Below are 22070 nucleotides of genomic sequence, written 5' to 3' on the forward strand. Positions count from 1 at the left end.
CACAAGCGAACGATACGGAGAGAGTTTTCATTTCTCTGTAGGATCCTCTCCGTAATGGTGTAAGACACTCATAATAAAAGTCTGAGCCTGACAGTGGCAAAAACAAGCACTTTCAGTGGACGTACATTGAAGGGGTGCCTGTGCCTTGAGTGATTACGTTGTAGCCTGTTTCGCTGCTGCCGGCTGCAGCACTCTCTCTAAATACTGGAACAGTTACTAAAGTTGTTGCCTCCATTAGTCACTTGGACACAAAAACATCGGAAAATAGGGAGCAGGTTAAAAAATAAAGGACTTCCACTTTAACACGATTTGTAAAAACTGTGATTTACAGTAGCTGCTGGTGCATGAGTCCCAAACACTGCAAAATTATGCAAAAAGTAAAGAGGATCTTGAAAATTATGATGACTCATGTCAAACAAGTAACTGCACCAGGAAAGAGGAACAAGTAGACCTTCGCCAACACACTGCTTGAAAGACAGGATAACTTGATCAACAGCTACGACAAAGTACAGCTTCAAACTGGTAAGCCTTCCCTCTTATTTTGTCTACACTTTGTATCTGCGAGTCAATTCAGTACCCAGTCCTGCAAATGACTTATCACATGACGCCGCTTGATTGTGCTGATGTGGTAAACTGCTTCCATCTGGCACTTGATGAAGATAAAAAGAAACACTTGTGTTTGTGTGAAACTGGAGCAACAACTGATGTGACTCCTGGCCTCCTGAGGTGTTTCATGTAAAGGAACAGTGTTGATTCTGTCTCATCATCTGATTTTCCCTCCCCAACACACTGCTCCCAGGGGATATCACGAGGAACACACGCACACACACACCCACACACACACACACACCCTCAGACAGTGAGAAAGCACACACAAAGAAAAAGAAATGTGTGCACAGGTTTTTATCTTTGAGCATCTGATTTTTCACTTCTTTTTGCGTATGTGAATGCGTTTTTTTATGTCCCTGTGTGTGTGTGTGTGTGTGTGTGTGTGTGTGTGTGTGTGGGTCAGAGGGCTTGCAGGCCGCTCTTTTCTCACTGCTGTGTTTAGTGAAATACTGTTCTGTGCTGCTTTCCACCAGAGTGTCAAAACCCCCTCCCTCAAAACTACATGTGTGTCTATACACATACACATACACATACACATTCACACACACACACACGCTCATACACAACTACTGGCCTATTATAATACATAAATACAATACTTTGGGTACCACAACCTCATTGCATAATATATATACCAGCAGTTACAAATCTATACATTTAGTGTAACAGATAATTATGTAAGTATTTATGGACAAACGTGGCATGGTCATATTTCAAAAGGAAATCACGTTACAACACATTGGAAAAAAATCTTCAAAATAATTCTCCTTTGGAAAAAACACAAATACACTTTCTACAGTAAAACTGATCCACTGGACTGCACCAAAGAATCAACAGGTTTCCCTTTAACTCAACAGAGCCAATAAGACCTTGATGATTGGCCTATACAGATCACATGACCTGTCATTCCAGAGAAAGGGCCTAGCAACTAAAGTTTCAGGGCATAAAATTCATCTTAAGCCACATAAATATGTGTTAAATGATAAGCATGACTTGACAGCTCCACCAGAACTACAGGAATAGAGAACAGTGACATAAAACAGTTGGAGGAGGTGTACACATGTAAAGCGTTAATATCTACAGTTTGCGTTCATTCAAGCTGACAAGAAATCCATTTGTAATATTTCTTCGAGTAATGTCATCTCCTCCAGCACAGTCACGATTGTGTAACACAGCCTGCATGCTATATGTGACAGAAGCAAGGGAGTCATCACTGGGATCAAATATAGGATGCTGCATCAAACACAGGGAGAGCTAACACACACACAAATTCCCACACACGTGCACACACGGCTCGTTTACTCACTGGATCAGCGGCGGTTTCAGAATCAACGCTCAAAGTTTGCTGCTCCATGAAGGAAGAGACAAGTAATCCTCAGCGCTGCATGTGAGAGCTTCCTTCAGTACACATTGTTATCAGCTGTTGAATGTGTGTGTGTATGTGTGTGTGTGCGCGCAGAGAGACGAAGCGGCAAAGCTTGATGGCTTTCAAATGTCCAAACCGCTACAGAATGTCGCTGTCGCCAGATTCCCCTTCCCTCTCTTGCTCTTTCTCTCTCTCTCTCTCTGTCATCCCCCCTCCTCCTCCACCTCCTCCCTCTCTATCATCTCCCTCGCCCTGCCTCTCCGCGCTCCCCCTCCCCTTCCTCTGCTTTTCCACCCACCCTCGTATAATTTCTATTCCACCCACACTGCTGTGGGCTGAGAGACACCCGCATACACACACTCAGACAAATGCGGAGGCACGGCTGCAGAGGGAGACCCCTTGCCATTAAGGAACACACACACCCACACATAGAATCAGCGCTGAGTTGAATGTGTTACCCTCAGTGCTCTTCTGTCATCTGCTTAGTATGCCCCGTGCATGTCTGGAGCACGCAGAGTAAACTGACATTCATGATGGGTGGAGAGGGGGAGCAAAAGAGGCAAAACACAGAGAAATGAGTGCACTGATTGTTCAGCAATGATTTATGGTGGAGGAGTGAGAACAGACAGATACTTTGAGAAAACAGGGAGATCATCCTGTTGACAGCGAGGATTGATACCTGTACATATGATTAGGCTGTATACAAGTGAACGAAGAAGTGGCTGCATTCCTCAACATGCCTTGACACACAGTGGAGGTACTCACCCTAATACTCCCCCCTCCCACACAGACACACACACACACACACACACACACACACACCTCCTGCCTGTCCTCCTCTCGTGTGCTCAGGGGTGAGGACAGCGGGTGAAGCACCACCTCATTCACACTCAGCCCTGATAAATAACCAAGAGAGCAGTTAACAGACAGGAGGCGACCGCATTCAATGTCAACCTGTTTTCCACAATATGGCTCATTTGACTGTCACTCTGACACAGCTTTGGAAAATGTTTTGAAGTACTCTCAAAAGATATTCAGGTTTTGTTTTCACATTATAATCTACTGTCACTTGGAGTTCTGGACAACTACAGACAAAGTTCATGCATGCCTCTATTTCACTTACTCCATTCCACGCTTATTGTGAACCACGAGTCTATCCCAGCACTAAATTACACTAGTTTTCAACACTGATATAGGCTGTATGTAAAAGTATATTAGACAGGATATAAAAGTTTGGTAGAACATATTTCTATGTTGTTTTAAAGGGGAACGGCACCAATTTTACACATAAAAATCAGTTAATTCGTCATAGTTAGTGCAACTCAGATTGTAAAATGGCTGTTTAATACCTTATGTGGCTACAGAGGGACCTTTCTTGAAGTTGAAACAGAAAACAACTTATCCCCCCTTGCATTTTCAAGTGGTATTATTCTTGGCATCGTTGTCGCAAAGACAGCTAGATCAGTTTTCCTCAGGGCCTTGGGATTACCAACAACACAGGACACACTGCATTTTTGTTTACTCCAGTTGTCCCACCATCCGCCATTTCCACTACTGGGCACAGTAACTGCAAAAAACTTGCGCTGATACTCTTTGCTAACTGGGGACAGCTATAAATAGCTACCAAGGATAACAAAAGTGCTATCCTCTCCTTGTTTTGGTTGTGAATTGGTTGACGAACTTCTTTGGCTTGTAGGGAACCAATCTAAGCACCACTGGTGTCATTATTCTATAGCCATTACACTGTGCAATCAGCATTTACTTAAAAATTATAAGTTCAGGGTTTCCCATACAGTACATCCATTTATTTGTGGCAGCCTGCCACAATTAAAACATCTGCTGCCACATTTTGATTTTCTATTTTGGAGCTGGACCATTCCTAGGTGCGCTGTGCTGTTCTGTTATTCATTGCATCATTCATTAGTGAACCCCAGCCCCTGCCACACATGGAGTTTAAGTCAGTGGGTAACACTGAAGTTGGATACAAAAACTTGTGTATTTCCACTTTAAGTCTGAGAAAATAACGCTGATAATGTCATTACCTCTAATGCACAAAATTCTATCAGATTTAATCAGAGCTTTCAATCGTAGCTCATAGATTTCCACATCAGAGAGTTTACTGAGCAACTGAGCCAATAGATGAACCATAAAGAACAGCTTTGCAATTTTCAATCCTGCTCAGTACTAACATGCCCTTATGTACATTAAAACAACACTGTCATTGCTTTAATAATTCCCTCTTGTCCATACTGGCCATGAAAAGATCCCCGCCCTAATGTTATTCTAGTGAGAGTGATGGGGGACACATTCCTTGTTCTATGCAAAAATAAATTCACAAGTATACCAAAGTTAACATGGGGCTACACAGTCACTGTGCGTCGAATGAAGTGGGTATCTTTCAAAGTTACAGTCTTTTGACACTTTGCCTCCTCCGCAGCTCAAAAAGGAAACACTGTCAGTGGAAGTAGAAGAGGGAAATCTGCACTATGAGCATAACTTTGGATGACACCCAAGTCTCATATTTGCTTCAGCTGAACGTTAGAATGCATTTTTGCGCAGAATGAGGACTGTGGATTTCTCCCCCATCACTTAGTATTAATCTGTTAAAAGCCAGTATAGGCAGGAGGAACAATTACAGCCTTTCAATGTACATACTGGCATGTGAGTATTGTATTAAGATAGGAAAAATGAAAGATACCCCTAAAAACCCCTGTTTGTCTGAGCAAAAACAATATTTTCTTGCCCCTTCTAACATAATAATGATGGGAGCTGTGGGAAAAAATATCCAACCTTCTCAGTTGCGAGTTCCCACCGTCTCCCATGAAAAAGACATTTGTCACAGCGGAGAAGAAGCCAACATTAGGGCTCAAGTCAATTAGCTTCTGAAAAGTCACACACCCAGCATGTGTGGGTAATGTTACACCCAGAAAAAAACATAAAAATAAAAAGAACATTTGCAGAGCGAGAAAGTGCAGAGGTGGCTGAAGAGGTGAAATCTTTCATTTTGGTTAAATATTAATGTCAGTCCTGGGTAGAGAGGATTTCATAATTTTCTTATTATAATCTTACTATATAATGACAAAAACTCTCTCTGTCTGTCTGTCCGTCTGTCTGTGGGTGTGGCTGTCCCACGTTTTTCTCCTCACTGCCTTGGTCAATCCATGTGAAATTTGGCACAAATTTTGGCAAAATTGGTGGTAGAGGGTCATGGGAAGATGCAAATGAAGCAATATTACATCAATTGGTCAAAGGGGGACGCTAGAGCAGCTGACTGAAATTGCAAACTTTGAATGGGCATATCTCATGCCCCGTATGTCGTAGAGACATGAAACTTTGCACAAAGATGCCTCTCCTCATGAGGAACAAATTTGTCTCAAGAACCCATAACTTCCGGTTATATAGATTTGCTGCCATTTTGAATTTTTTGAAAAACACTTAAAATCAACCTTGACCAATCTGCATGAAACTCAGTGAACATAATCTAGGGACCAATATCTAAAGTTCCCTCTTGGCAAAAGTTGGAAAACTTACTAAAACTGAGCTTCTATGAGGCAATGAATATTGCGGAGGGCGTGGCTCATCACATAAAGGTGTATAACATCTCAAGGGTTTCACCGATCACCACACAACTTTGTAGGCATATGACCACACATAATCTGAGGGGACCCCTCCATTATTGACCCCATCAAACAAAATGGGGGCGCTAGAGACCTAATTTCTTATCTAGGCCTAACCGCCATACCGATTTTTACTAAACTTGGTAGATATGTAGAACAGGACGCCTCAAGGTGACTGGAGAAATTTAACTCTAATTGGCAACTGGGTGGCGCTGTAACAACAAAAAAATGCTTAAAAATGGCTAAAATGCAACCGATCGCTGTGGCTCCCCCTGTGGCCCAATGTTGTTGTTTTTTCTAATTTTTGGTTTGACTAAGTCATGGTATGGTATGCTGTACATAATCACAGAAACTGTCAGTGTGTCATTCTGTCAGTCATTCTACCAGTGTGCCCCACTTTTAAGTCAATACAACATATAAACACTTTAACTATCTGCCTTTCAACGTGCTACCTCAACTACTAATGTACAGTTTTAGCCCACCAACTATCCCACTATTGACAATGGTACTACTGTACTTTAAATAAAACAATCGCACTATCAAATTCACAAAAACTCTGTCTGAATACATTGCTCTTAATGGTTTCAGTTGACTATTGAATCTGCAATTTCCTATCACCTGCATCCCAAACACACACCATGTGAAACTGTACGTGGGCAACTGTGCACTCAATGGGTATGGACTAGTAAGGACTAAAACCTATAATTTAAAAGATTTCAGTTTTGACTGATTTGGCAACACCTGTGGTCACAGATGATAATTGCAAGTACTTTTTAAAAAGGACAGGCCAGACATTGTTTAAAATGACACATGTTGACCACAGGGGGCAGCATACCTGACTTCATATTCTGTCAGAAATGCAACAAAGGTTTACGGCAAGCCCCCAAGAAGTGCACCTGACTTGAACGCTAATGTGAGACCGTGAAAGAGATGTCTGTAAATCGGTGGATACAACCCTTGTGAAAGAATCATCTTACTATCAGGATTAAATCCATTCGGACGATAAGAGCTGTGCAATTAAATCATTTTATCCACATTCATGTTAGTGGAGGGCTAGGTCTGCTAGCTGCTTACTCGGCAGAAGACTCTAGTGTAGCTGCTCTATGGGCTCAACAATGCAGAAGATCCAAGTAATTTTACACCTGGGAAGTCAAACTTTTATGGCTTCATGCGCCACTGAGCAACTTTTATAGGAATGAAAAGGGTCCTGCCCCAACACTGTATCCAGTTCTCTTTATACATCCACAATTAGCGGTGCAATCAAAAAACCTGTAGGCTGAATGGATTCCACCTATCACATTGTTTTAGTCATCCAAAGCAGAAATAATGAACCTATGACGGAATGTCTTTCATAATACTTGAAATGTGGCTTTTGCCTTCCACATCACATCTAGTAGATGCGTCATTTCCTGTCAATCACATGTGGGCATGTGGGTACACAGTTCCCACGTGGGGAATGCGGTGTCCACCACCAACAATAAAAACTACTGTCTAGAGAGGCAATTACAGCCTGCAAAAATGTCAAATAGCTTTTGTGGTTAAAATACTGGCAATAAATAGTATCAAAAATGGGGTTTGTTACAATTCACATGTTGAGGATTAAACTTACAAACCTTGCATTGCTGCATTTTTTGCTTAAGCTTTTGTTAATGTCAAACTTTGAGCCAGCGCTACCTTGTGATGCTCAGCATTAACAGTCAAAAATGATTAGACCTTATCATTGTTTGCCGATGACATCTAATAAGATTATAACTAACCAAGATATCATATTAGTCTAATCTTAAAATAAGTGTGTGTAGGCTTTTCTCCTGCACTACTTCAACTCTTCTTATATATTAATTGTGTAATCAGGTATAGGCACTGAGCTGAAGTTTAGCACTAATTCTTTAACCACCTCAGCAGTGTGCCTGCTCAGACTGCTTTTTATATGTGGACAGCCTATACGTGGCTACAGTCAACCTGTCTCGCTCAGTTACGAAGCAGCAAGTGGATGCCCAGACACACATGATATGGAAAACACTGCCTGCACCGGTAAAATATCTTCTTTGGCATTGTCTGTCCCAACCGGCACTTGAGCTCCACTGGAACAGAAATTTCATCTTCCTCCACTTATCATTATGTTGCAGCTCTTGGATGAAACAGCAGCAATCAGTCTTGCAATCAGCCTGTACATTGTTTGGCATTTGAATGATTATCTCTGCCTGTTTACATTTGTCAGTCCTATTTAGGAAATATCTTCCACAGGTGGCACACACAATCACCTTGCTCTTCAGATTTCAACCTTTGAGGACCACTTGAGAATCGTTTTTGTGTGTGTGGGTCCTTTGAAATGGTGAATTTTGTTGGCTGAATGTGAGGCTTTTTCTTAATCTTGTTGATGGTGTGATATAAAACCTAATTTCAAAAGTTATCCAGGTATTTGTTTAACAGTGTCCCTTAGCCTGCACACATACACACCACTGGAAAATGATATGGCTGAGAAGTTTATCAGACAACTGAAATCCAGACACACACAGCCAGAGGAGAGCGTATGGCCTGACTTCCTTCCCCTTACTGCTGTCATAAGACATTGTCTGTTTGTTTGTTTGTTTGTTTGTTTGTTTGTTTGTGGGTATGTTTGTGTGTGTCTGAGTGTAAAATGGTTAAGCTCTACAATCAGGCCGATCACAAGACAAGCTGCACGCCTTAAGCTCTGGCAGACATGCACACATACATGCAGTACAGCACGCACGCACACACACACACACACACACACGCACACTCACACTTCAACTGCAGCATGATGTCTGAAAGCTGCTGGTGAAGCTTCGATAGCACAGCTAACAAGATGGCTGAGAACTGTGCATGTACATGTATGTATGTGTGTTTCCGTGCAATTATAGTGCAATCATGTTCGTGTGCACTGGTGTGTTTGTGTGGGACCGACTTAGGGATGCAATTTGTTTGTGTATGTGCGTGCACGGCTCTTCATGTATATGTGTGTGAGCATGTGTGCGCGTCTATATACTCTGTGCTTTTGTAGTGAGGCCTCACTAACGAGGGGAATGTCAGCTTGTTGCTCATCAGAGCTCATTAGAAGTGCAGGCTAACACTTCGAACCCCATTACCCCCCACCACCATCACCACACGAACACACACACACACATACACACACCAATCTCTCTCTCTTCCCCCCTCTCACAACACAAAGCCCTCTCTGTTTGTGGACATTACCGCATAAGCAGCTAGAGAAAAAGGCCTAACGACCGGAAGAAAAAGGTAGAATAGAGTGGGGGTGGAGGATCGGGGGGAGGGATGATGAGGAGAAAGAGGAGAGAAACCCTGCCATGGGATGGTTTGGCAATGACACAGAGAAAGATCTACCCCTGTATGAAACACACACAATGGAGGGCAATTCAAGTGTCTGGAAAAATGCCCCGGTGCTTCCGATTTTACCACCTGGTGATGAATCATTTTTGTAATTATCGTCGTGATAAATAGAAAATGAATATGACTGTATGAAAGACAGGTTGTGAAATGTGTTTGTAGGGGGGTCTTAAGTGCCTAGTTAACATTTGGACTGACAGTAAAACATGGATATTAGCAGAGTGCAACCTCTTCTTCATAACATCATGAACAGAAAGTAATTATAGTTTGTTAATTATAGTCGGCAATGATGGGAATTTGTGGGCAGAAAAGCTAATTTGAGGCACCAAGTAATCTGCAAATTGATTTTGCCTTTGAGGAAATTGACTCAATTGGAAGACTTCTCATAAAAACTATACACAGCCAAATTAAATGTAATTAAAATAGTTTGGGGCTAGGGATGCTAATTTAGAACTCTGTTTTGTAAACGACAGCCAATAGCCAACCCTAGTGAACCAATCATTAACCGTTGATGGGGAGGAGCTGAGCATGACTCTTTTTTTAACTCATTAAAATTGATAAAATCTTATTTCATTTTAGAGCTGCAGGCAGCGTAATGCTTCGTTCAGTGCTCCATTCCCCCTGTGCTCTCTCTCTGATTATTATAACACTACTGCTGCGGGAGTGTGAGCTCCGTTAAGATTGGCATTGACCCTGGGTTCGAACCAGAAACCCTCTTGCTGTGAGGGAACAGGTGTGTTAGCATCACACAGCTAACATTATCTAACAGGTCAAGCCATTTCAGTGTTGGTGTGAGTTTGTTAGGGGCGTTAAACTGCTCTGTGTTGAATGTTAGCTGCTGCTGTATTAACTCATGCTAAATGGGCAACATTGTACTGACCATTCTGTGTAGCAGAAGCAACAGAATGTTTGCTGGTCTTTCCCACCAGTGAAGAGGATTGACATTTGTATCCAATAAGGAGGATAGTCTCTTGTATAGGTGTTCTCCTCTGCCTCTTCGTCATTAGCTTGTTGAGGGGTGCTGTAATGTCAGTCTTCTCCCTACAGCAACACCATGGCTTTGAACTGGTGGTGTCAAATGACTCCAGCCTGGGCAGCGGCAGACGCTGCTGTCTCATTATCTCACCCTGCAGCACCAGTGTACTATGCTTGATTCTTGTTTTTAACTGTTTATCTGATAGTATTGGTCAAAATTCTTGGTACTTAACAGTTAAGTATAAACATCCCTATTTTGGGCCTATTAATTTAAGACACAACATCTCCAGTTTGAATCCAGCCAGCGACTTTTGTGGCATGTAATTGCCAGCTTCACTCCCTTTCTCACCATACTTCCTGTCTCTCTCTACTGTGTTGTCCAATAAAGGAAAAATGCCAAAAATGTATATTCCCAAAAAAAAAAAAAAAATCACTACTGAAGCAACAGTGTGGGATGTGCTTATCCACCCCCTGGGTGCCTCAGTAGCCACTAAACGCCGGAAACATTTAGCTTTCTTCTGATCTCTATCTTAAGACCAAAACTGCTGTTATGAATTGTGCTCACAGACAGCAGGACTCTGTTTTGGTCTTGCCAACATTCACACAGACACAAGCATGATGAGAATAACACTATGTTCCACTTTAGTTGAACTTGAATGTGCACTATTGTTCTGTAGCCAGTTAGGCAACTGTTATCTCACTTCATGATAAAAAGACGACAAATATAGCTGCTGGAAATGCAATTCCATACATATTCATCTTACACACACAATTAAAATGAGTATAACCTTGTGCAAACCTAAGCTTTGTCTCAAGGCTTTTGACAGTGGTAACCACGATAGCAGTGTATTGTTCCTAAAATCTACTACAGCCGCAGCTGCATACTTCCTCTTCATATGTTGTACAGTAGTACTAAATAGGCATATTGTTATTGCAAAACACATGTTTCTCAAATGACTGGATAATAGGTCATTTCTTGCAGCTAAAAAGAAGGCATAAGTAGGATTCTTGCTACAGCGTGGCCATACTGCACCCTGTCAGCTTAATATGCTATACTTCCACACCTACATGTATGGTTCCAGATATCAAACTGAGACTGAGATGTTGAGAAATTCTTTCCTATCAAAGCTGTACGCCAGCCTCCGTCCAAATCCATAAATACCAGGCTGTATACGTCTGTTGGCTCTTGCTGTATCCTGGCTCTATCTGCGATTGTGTGTATGTTGCCACGGTGATGCCAGAAGATTCCTTGATATGTGAGGATGTATGATGTGCATGAGGTGCTATTATTAGAGATGGATGGGGCATGTGTGGCTCAAATGTGACTGCAACAAAGTGGTCAGACTGAGCTTGAGCGCTACAGTACACTCAATACTTTGTTGGACGATGGAAGTACTGTGTGTGTGTGTGTGTGTGTGTGTGTGTGTGTGTGTTAGTATGTGTGCATGCAAATTCTCCTACCTCCAGGTCATCCAGAGAGCGGGCCAGGCTGAGACGTTTGGAGCGTCCAAAGGAGCGTCTGGCTGAGGAGCGCTGGGGGAGAGGAGGGAAGCCCATGGTGAGACCACGGAACCGACCACCCTGAGGAGAGGAAATGTACACAGGTTCAGTACATGCAGGTGAGGGGGGGCAGTAGCCTAAGAGTCAGGGAAAGAAATTGGCCAACAGCAAAGGAGAAGTTGTTACGGAAAGCTGAATAAACAGCAAACAATGCTCATTTGACTTTCACACTAATTCGATGCAGAGGGTTCCTTAATAATCTAAGAAGCTTGACATAGATGAACAAATTTCCTCACTAAGGCTGGGTATCATTTAAAAAATGACAATGCTGTTTCCCATCATGTGAATAAAAGCACTCAGTTGTGTGAAATGCCAACACCACCACTCCCCATCCAAACAATTTTTACACTTATGTATTTCAGAAGTGGTGAAATTATTAAAATACCTATTAAATCACTGTACAAAACATTTTATGCTCAACTGCCAACTCCATCAAATACACCAACTACTCAAGTTCACCACAACACACTCTGTATTGTAGCTGCGGTAGTAGGCCAATCACACATCACAGTAAATCGTACAAGGCTTGTGGTGATTGGTTACGAGTAAAACCAGACAAATAGTATTTTTTCCTAGATCTACATACAGAGACAATAGAATGCTGGTATTGTTTGACTGGAGAAGTTTTGATATTACTTGGTATTGGGTTATTTCGGTTGATACCTTTACAGTATTGAGTACCCATACCCAGCCCTATCCCTCACCCTATCTCTCTCCATACTTTCTGTCACTCTTAACTGGTGAAATCCCACAAAAATAAACAAATTTACATAAGAATTAGAGCAATAAATCGTCCGATATTGGCTTATGGCAGATATACTGGTACAGCATATGTAAATGTAAATGTAAATGTCAGATTTCAGCATAGCAGAGATATGTTTGGGGTTAAAAGTGTCTCCACTGGACAGTTTGTTCACCAGACAGTACTGACATGTTTTATTTTCACACTGTAAAATGTCCCTTTCAGTAGATATCCTGGTCACAATTCTTAAAAAAATATATTTATATGATACTTTCTTCGACAAAAATGTTTTTTCATATAGAAAAGAAAATGAATAACAAGTGAAATATCATATCGAATATCAATACTGGTATAAGTATCAACCTTAAACATCCTAAAATATGAAATAAAAAAAACATGCACAGTAAACATCTACTCATCTTATCTAACATATCCATATTCAATTATATTTTCATTATGAGTGCTTTTAAACTTTAGTGTTTACACTGTTGGAGGACTGTGGACAGTAGCCAAGGTTTTTGTGTGGGTGTTAATAATGCTGTCGTGCATCTCTGTCATGTAATGTCAATTTACCCATACGGGTGTTATATTAAAAACAAATGGGATAATAACATTAGAATTTCTAAACCATAATGATCAAAACAATTATCCGATACAGATTTTGACAGGTAATTTAACAGCCTGACCGGTGCCCGTTTGTGTGTGCTTTTGGTCCGACAGGTGTTTTAGATAATTGAATGTCTAAGTGTCAGTTAAATAAAGACTCGACATACCATGTGAACAGCTTTACATGGAAGCTTACATGAAGACATTTGCTCAGCTTTGCCTGAAGCTTCCTCTCTTACACATGCATGGGTTTCTTCTTTTTTCCACTTAAATGTTAAATACCACATGTTATGCACAAGCATGTACAGTCCTGTGATTTTTGCCTGCAGTACCAGATAGTACTTTATTTCACCCCTCAACCACAGCCAGAGCACAGACATACACACACACAGATGGGAGGGACAGGGTGGCACTTGTGGAGCTGTATCTGAGAAAGTGGTATGTTGTGCTCTTGAATTGTATTGCGTAGGGTTAATTACTGTGTACATGTAATGTACTTCCACTTAATAATTATTGTAGACAAAAGCAAGATGACATAACAATTGTGGTGGAAACCAACTACGCTAAAACTGGCCAGCTGTTACATGATGCTTTAAGCCAGTCTCTCCAGGATTTTGCTGGTATTTTTTGGGATTGTTGCAGTCTAAAATGCAGCTTTTTAAAAAGAAAACTGCAATTCATGAGCTCATGAAAGAAATCATTGGGTCATCAAAATTTACTGTGCAAAGCCATCTGACTTTGATGTAACCACACTAAGAAGTACTGTACATTTGGGAATTTTAACATGGGTGTCGATAGGGATTAACTCACTTTTAGAGCTAGCCTCAAGTGGCCATTAGAGGAACTGCAGTTTTTGGCACTTCCATTTTTCAGCCCTGGAGATTGCTGCTTGGTGGAAACCAACTAACTGGAACAAAGTTAAAACTGGCCAGCTGTTACATGATGCTATAAATGGCTGCCTAAAATGAGCACATGAGAAAATTAGCCACTGGGTCATCAAGATTTATTGTGCAAAGCCATCTGACTATGATGTAACCACGCGGAGAAGTGCTGTAAACCCGAGAGGAGTCTACAATTAGCCTTTTAACTGTTCTTCTTTGGAGAACAACAGAAATATGCCACTTCTTGCTCTCTTCTTCTCACCAACGACACTTTGCCAATCTCCTTATATTTCAGTTGAGAGTGAATATCAACGAACCCCAGCTAACTAATTAGTAATTAATCCATGCTGGCAGGCTCCAGAGGCCAAACTGTGACACATGTTGAATCTGACTGGCTGATTAGGAGCAGGTCTTGTAAGCATTTCATTAGGAAATGACCAGTGGTGTTGCCTGGATACTGAGGCAACCCTACGTCTGTGTTTGTACGTGTATGTGTGTGTGTGTGAGTGTCTGATAACGCAGATCTGAACACTCGATTACACATGTGGATACACACATGCACACATGACCTCAGTTTAACGTTGTCAGTTGAAAATAAGTCTTCTATGTAATGGAAACAAAGCAGTAAGTGAACAAAAGGTTTTTTTATAAGTGAATATTTGGATTGAAAAGAAAATTATACCGTGTTGATCTGAGTCAGGGGTTGTTCTGCTCTGGGTGTGGCTGCACAAGGGCTTTTACACGCTCAGAGAAACATCCGAAAGACTATGTTTTAGTGGAAAACTCACAGCTTTTATCTGTGCTGTTGATCATGTCCCCTGGTCTCCCTCCCACACATACACGCGCGCACATACACACACACACACACACACATACTATCACTGTCACATAAAAGAGGCATCTTTCCTGTTTACAACAACACAGCTGTCAACATAAAAACCCAAACTCACAACATTTCTTCCTCTTAAAAATAACAACTGCTCCAGTGTAACAGGGGCTTAATTGTACCAAAGCCTTACAAGCACAGTTGACATAACTGAACAGTAATCTCTTTGATTCTACAATAAACGAAAAAATCATATCAATCACAGTATCACATTTTAAGAGTCAGGATTCAATTGCCTGTTTGTGTCTGTATTTAGTGTATTCTGACTTTAATTCCACAATGAGGCACTCAAAGTTCATATTTCTATCATGTAAGTAAATCAAAGACGTGCATTCTGTGGTCAGATGAACCTCAGCTACCAAGGGACTTTCAAAATAGATGTATAGCTTTTTTAAAAATAAAAATCTAAATTAGTTTCCCATGGTCTGTGATGAGAGTGCAGGGGGCTTATGAAGGTTTAGATGGTAAAACAGTGCCACCGTGTGGCCAAGACTTAGGAATACATTAAGGAAAATTGTGTATACATCTAATGCGAACATATATCAATCCAGCTTAATTAGATCAAAATATAATGTATAAAATGTACATTATTTAATCATGTTTAGAAAAGCAGTCAGATAAAGTCTCTTTGGGAAGAGGATACAAAGGCAACAGAAAAGATTATTTCAAAACAAGAGTCCAATTGACCCTAGATTTTTTATTTCATGGCTTTACCTGAAAGACAATAAGTATGCCAAAAGTGAACAAACAATGATAGATATGTGTCTTCTGCACTCCAAAATATTTATCACAATATTTTAGAAAAAGACTAATAATACACCCAAAGTGTTACACTTTGGGTTAGAAAAATGCCAATAGCTTTCCCTTTAGAAATAATGTACACACAAAAAGAGAAACAGGTTATGTTTAAAAGACTGCTTTTGTAAAATATGCAGACCTTTCAAATGATGAAGAGAAAGACTGAGTACTCTGTAACAGAGACCTGCGATAAGGCTATTCAGAACTAAATTTTTGTGACGATAATAAAATAATTTTACGTTTAACGTGCTTTTAGGTACAAAAAATGGCTTTGTGTCTGATAAGATGATTATTTGTGTTTTGTGTTTGTGCTTCAGTGTGTGTTTTGGTTGACAAGGCACCCACTGATTTTTTACTGTATACATACGTACACATGTCTGTATGAAGAAAATTCAATGTTTGGAAAAAAATACATTTAGGATGCATAAGACACTGTATTACATGTATGCAATAATTAATAATTTAGTTCTAATACTTACGGTATAATACCATAGGGCCGGCTGATATGGAAAAAATCATTTTTGACCAAATATTTCAATATCAATATTGAGAAAATATTGTAGGGTTGACTATTGGTACTTTGACAAAATATTTACACAAGATTTTAATAAAAAATCATCAGTAATGGGGATATAATGACTAAGTGGGTTAAGGCAACAACTACAACAGTCTGGTAAGCTCAGAAAATTACACAACTTTACAGTAATGCAGCCTTTAAAACCAGTAAAAGACAACGCTTATGATATTATGATGTCCAAAAAAGACGATATCTAGTCTCACGTCACAATATCTATATGAAATCGCCCTATAATACAGTTTTACTTACAGGAGACAGAAGGCTATATCAATACAGCAAAGCTACATTTGTCACAGCAGAGTCAGCATTGTATTTTGACTACCACTATACGTGGCTTACCATGAAAGTCACAGCCTCTGAAGTTAGCTGTCTCCAGTCAGAAGACATTGTTCAACCTTCCTTTCACTTTCAGCCGCTACCGTAGCCCTGAGCATGTAAACACTTCCTCCAATTGTCTCCTGGGGGTCTCTGGGACCCTGTCCACCATGAGTTTACTCAGGGAAGCACCAGTCTCCTCCACTATCAAGGAAAAAGGCTCTGTCCCCAGTATCTCTTTGGATATTTACATGTTGATGATGTAACTGTTCTCTAAATACTTCTGTAGATTCAGACGGGCTGTAGAGAGATTAATGCAGAAGGAATCCAGTCAGGCTGGATATATCTTTCACTCTTTGTCTGCGTCTGTTCCTCTCTATTGTTGGGAAACAATAAACAGCCAATAATGTGCTCTATCTCAATGCAAAAGGAAGTTTCTTCTAACAAAATAATGCAGCCAATGTATTCAAATGTAAATTAGTTTCAACTTACTGTTTGTCATATTACTAATGTAACAATGTGGTTGAAATGTCTTTAATAAATCATATGTAAGCAAATAAATGCTTTAACTAAATCAAACAAACACTATGCAAATACATTTACTTCATTAACACCAGTGTAAAGCCTGGTCTGCTGTTGAGTCTCATTACGGTGGGAAACAGGTGGTTTTCAGGTGAAGGCAGATGCCGGCCTAGTGCATAATACATGATCTGATACTGGAGCAGTGGGGATAAATAACTTATCAATCCACTTGTACTAAGTCTGGGGAGAGAGCCAACCACGGTGCTGGCATTATTCGACACAGTGTAGGGATGTTTGGTGGGGTGAACAAGGTTCAACCCAACTTTTAAAACAACCAAAATTTTTACATGTGAGAAAGAGACAGACTTTACTCAGGGACTGAATGAGTTAAATGCTGGGCCCTTAAAAAGAGAGGGTGAGAATGCGATGGAGAGCAGTGGGATGAACGCAGATGGATTTATAGCCTCAATAAACTGTGGTCTTGGACACACTCTAGTCAGAGTAAATTTCCACAGCAGGGGCATGTGATGGGGGATGCTACCTGCTGCCCGGGCTTCTCATCTCATGGTCAGTTTTAACACAACTCTTCCAAAAGCCCACAGCCCACAAACTGGCACAGCATAACACACGACTGAATGCAGGATTGTAGAAAGACTGACCATCTACTGGGCTGAAAATATTGAAAAAAAATGAATAAAATACATGTTGGCATGATAATTAAGGCTATTACTAATTAGATTAATAACTTTATCAAAGACATACCTTTTTCTCTCCCTCCTTTGCATTCCCTCGTTTCTTCTCTCTTTCACCTCTCTCTGCCCCAGCTCTCTCCCTGTCTCCACCAAACAGCTTCTTAGCCCACTCATCTTTGTGAGCAGCCAGCCGGTGGGTGTGGGGATGCGCAGGAGGAGGAGGCTGGCTCCCTCCAGGTGGTGGCAGGTGGTCCCCGGGGGCCAGTGGGGCCCGGTAGCGGTCGGCCGGGATCTTATTCATGGGTGGGGGCAGGGTGCTGCAGTTGGCTGATGACCATCCGTCGGTGGATTCAGCGTAGGACTCCTGATCGCTGCTCAGGCCCTGGAGGTGGCTGTGGTGGTGCTGCTGACGCCAGTCTCTCAGCACATGGACTGGTAGCCACCGCTGCGGCTCCACCCCTGCTCCCACTCCTCCGCCCCCTCTCTTTTCTCCTCCCCCCACAGCTCCTCCCCGCTTTCCCGGTGAGTAGTGGTGTGGGTGGACCCCTCGAGAGTGTCTGCCAGGGACATCGGGGTGAGCCAAGGGGAGAGGGTGAGGGAGGTCAGCCAGGTGTGGATCGTGACGGTAGTGGCCATTTCGCAGAGCTGGTGGAGGAGGAGGAGGCGGGTGAGGGGCTGCAGCTCCTAGGGTGGGGCTCCAGGCCTGCTGGGATGAGGGTGGACTGTCCCAGTGGCGTGGCCCAGAGATGTGGTTGTGGTTAGGAGGACCTCCGAGGTCTACTAAAAGCACTCTGTTGCTCTTCTCTTCTGGTAAAAAGTTGCCGATCCCACTGTCACTGTTGCTGCTGGTGCTGTGGTTCTGCTGGGCATCATTGTCTGGATCGTGGAAAGCCCGAGCCCGGACCCCCTCAATGTTGTCCCCCATGTCCCGGTAGAGGACGGAGACAAACTGGAGGAGAGGCTGAGAACTGGGCGGGAATTCCAGGCAGCCTCCTGTGTCCGGGTCAGGGGTGCACTCAAACCCAAACCTCCTGGCTACACCTGAATGGACCTTAGGAAACATCAGTGAGTGTCAGTCTCTACAGTATCTTTTTTTTTTTTTTTTAATTACAAAATTGCATAGAAAAAAGTTTGAACCCTTGTTAGCTGTTGTTAGTATTGCTTCAGTGTACCAAAGCTATGGTACTGTATTACACAACTCCTAAAGTAAAACACCCTTTTCCTACTATTTTCGCCCCGATGAAGACTTTGTGAGGTCAAAACCGGCCAAAACTTAAAGCTTATACTCTATAATGGTTTTTATTATAACTTTTTTCTTGCTCTGACTGTGATTGCCTTCACTTTTTTTTCTGTGATCATTTTTTATCTTATCGAGATATTACTGATTTATTGAAGTGGGATTGCATGAGGCACTTATCCATAGTCAGTGTATTACCCACAGTAGATGGCAGTAGGCACGCCCCCAGTTTGGAGAAGCAGGCAGGAGTGCCAACACAGAAGCTAAGCAAGATACCGCTGTGAAAAGGGGCAGCAGCAAAACATTTTTTTTTAATACAGCAAATAAAGTCCTACCTAACAGGATCATTACCAGTGTATGTGTACGCTAAATTGAGAATATTTCATTACTTTACCTTGCTGTTACACAGCCCTTTCTTTGGCACTACAGTTTCTCAAACGTCATACTTCTGAATTCCTACACACAAGCGCAACTGTGCAGCGCACTGTATTACACTGCAGATCAGCTGACTTTCAGCAGTGTATGGAGGAGACAACCAATACAAGAAAAAAATACTTCTTATGAAAGCAACAACAAAATGCTGTCCACTGTGGAGACAGGAGGATACCTTTATGAACCAGAGTATGTAAAGCTTCTGTGGAGGGCTACTAAACAGGCCAAAAGAGAGTGTTGTGTAGGAATACCGAAGTTCTTCATTTGAGAAAATATAGCCCCAAAGGAAAGAGCTGTCTTACAGTGAAATAAAGCAGTGAAAATATTCTCAATATAGCATCTACTTAAACTGATATTGATTTTTTTTGGGGGGGGGGGTAGACCTTTCTATTAGAAGGCTAAAATAAGTTTTGCTGTTGCCCCTTTCCAAAGCAGTATGCCACCTGACATCTACTGTGGTTAACACACTGACCATAGACAAGTACATCATAAAAACCTGCTTCAAAAAAATCCAAACTATTCCTTTAAAGAACACCTAGCAGAGCACTAATTCAGTACTTGGCTGCTGCATTTTTTATGTTTGGAAGTCCTATCTGTTGCTGACAAAACAGTGGAAAATAAAACATCCAATACTTAATAATTTTACAATTAAATTGGAATAACTTAATAATAACTTAAGAATTCAGTAGATTTTGTTGTGATAAAATCCAGTTATCTCCTTCTATGTGTGATCTGTAACCTCTTATTGTATCTCATCACTGTCTCTCTATTCACACCTGGTGGTGACAGAGGTCTGGGTCCACAATGAAGACGTGACAGGAAGTCCTCAGACTGCCCTCTTCATCTCGTCCGTTGTTGAAGTGAAAATCGTCGTGGTCGTCAGTGGCCTGCATCGTGACCAGTCCAAAGAATCGACGATCATCGGGACAGCAAGCGCTGAAGGCTAGTTTTTCTGCAGGATAGGTGGCCAGAACCTGACCTCTGTCACTGCACAGACGCACACTGTCATGCATCACCTGGCAAGATATAGTTAACATGTTACAATATGATACAGGGGAAGATAATGAGACAATCATAGTTACCAGACATCTTAACGATCACAGACAGACGCCCCACTGTTTATACCAATGAAACAAAGTAATGTTGTTGATTATTTTCTTGAAGTGTGAATACAGGATGATCAAATCTTGTCTTGCTTATTTGAGGCCTTGTGCTCAACAAGACAAAGTTTAGAGGTTTTTAAGCTTACTGCAGTCAAGGGTACACTAGTGTTGTTTTTTACTACATTCAAAATATATAGCTAACAAGTTATTATCATATGATGGCTGACAAAACATTCAATCGCACCTTCATCAGGACCAGTGAATGGATCTTCTGCTCGGCCCGGAGGCGTCTCATGCTGCATCTGATGGCTTGCAGGCTGTCACTCTCTAAGCTCGTCCCTATGGAGGCCAGCTCAATGGAGCCCAGATAGCCAACAATCATGCCCACATTGAGGATGCCCTCGCTGGGCTCTAGGCCCAAGTCACCGCCATCTCCTACATCCAAGTCTTGCTCTTCGTGGTGCTGAAGGTGGAGATGACGGAAGTCTGCGTCCAGGAAGACTGAGTCATCATTTAGAACTTGGGCCATCTCCTCCTCAGAGAGCAGGTTGGGGTTGCTCTGTGAACGCGAGGGGTTCCGATATGGAGGGAACTCTGGATCAGACAGCGGGCGTGGCTTTGATGATGAGCTGGCCCCAGGTCTCTCCTTGTCTGAGCTGCTGGAGGACTGGCTGGAGTTCTCAAAAATCATGTTAAAAATTCCTCCGGACTGCAGCTCTGCCACAACCTTCTCTGCCCTGTTGATGCCCAGCTGCTTAGAATCCATTTTGGGTTTGTACCACCCCCCACGAGCCCCGCAGCCTGACCTGCTGTTATTATTGTTATTTACACCGTTGTCATAAAAACCATCCAGCTCATCATCACTAGAGCATGAGTCCATGTAAGATGCTGCCATTGTGTTGCTGCTATGATGACGACTTCCAGCACTGCGTTGATGGTGGTGATGGTGCCGCCTGTGGCGCTCTCCTTCAGCAATGACCAGTTTCAAGACACCAGAGCAGCGTCCTATCAGTTTGACCACATCTTCATGCGATGCCTTGGAGACATTGATGTCATTGACAGAGAGGATGTGGTCTCCTGAACGCAAACCTACATAGTCTGCAGGGCTCCCTTTCAGGATGCAGCTGAGGACACACGGACTTTGGCCTGACAGCGTAAAGCCATAGCCTGTTCTCCCTCTCGCCACCTCCACAGCCCGGATGCGACCCTGCTGGATGGAGGAGGATGGCGGAGGCTGGGGCAGTCCGCTTCCACCACAAGGCCGTCTTTTGGATGATGCATCCACTTGCCTGAACATTGTGCCAGGGAACGTCCTCTTGTCCATTGATTCAGTATGTATCAGTTAGTCATTATACATCCCTTGGCTCTGCTCAGGCAGGAACGCAGGGCATCTTCAACTGTCTTCTTGTCACACCGCTCTGCTGGCAAGCTGCTACGAAAAAATGAGTCGCGGTTCTAAATGCAGCAGAGGGGTGAAAGTTTATCCTCAGTACTGGCACAGCCTTGTTACTGTAGCATTCCCATCCTGGTGTCACTCTCTCCCAATTCAGAGGCTCAGTTACCTGCAGCACAACAGAACAGAAGCCAGTCAGTCATGAGAACCTTTCAGAAGACAAGTAAGTTTCACTTTACACTCATGTCCCAAGTCAAGACTGAAAAGTCCAGAGTCAAGTCCCAAGTCCTAAACTTTGAATTTCAAAAGAGTAATAACATGTTAAACTTTTAAATAACTATGAGTTCTTTTAAAATGTGTGCTTATTTGTTCAAACAACTTTGTTGGAAGTTG

At 42.1% G+C, this 22070-nt stretch overlaps 1 protein-coding gene and 1 long non-coding RNA gene across 5 annotated transcripts in view; one reads left to right on the forward strand and one right to left on the reverse strand.

Annotated features, from left to right (window-relative positions):
* The window catches only part of rgs12b (regulator of G protein signaling 12b), a 63996-nt gene extending 42388 nt beyond the window's left edge, over positions 1-21608 (reverse strand). For all 4 annotated transcript variants that reach the window (XM_033624146.2, XM_033624145.2, XM_033624148.2 and 1 more), the window contains exons 1-4: positions 20529-21608; positions 19958-20197; positions 17583-18563; positions 11395-11514 (exon numbers count right to left, since the gene is read on the reverse strand). In XM_033624146.2, the coding sequence (XP_033480037.1) occupies positions 11395-11514; positions 17583-18563; positions 19958-20197; positions 20529-21608 (2421 nt within the window). The remainder of the gene's footprint in view (positions 1-11394; positions 11515-17582; positions 18564-19957; positions 20198-20528) is intronic.
* Positions 460-20110, forward strand: LOC144462487 (uncharacterized). The gene is made up of 5 exons (XR_013490775.1): positions 460-522; positions 1013-1996; positions 11370-11552; positions 17645-18577; positions 19971-20110. It is a non-coding gene; the product is annotated as an uncharacterized LOC144462487 (long non-coding RNA).
* Positions 21609-22070: the final 462 nt, after the last annotated feature.

Source organism: Epinephelus lanceolatus, chromosome 3 (assembly GCF_041903045.1).
Source record: "Epinephelus lanceolatus isolate andai-2023 chromosome 3, ASM4190304v1, whole genome shotgun sequence".
Taxonomy (NCBI): Eukaryota; Metazoa; Chordata; class Actinopteri; order Perciformes; family Serranidae; genus Epinephelus; species Epinephelus lanceolatus.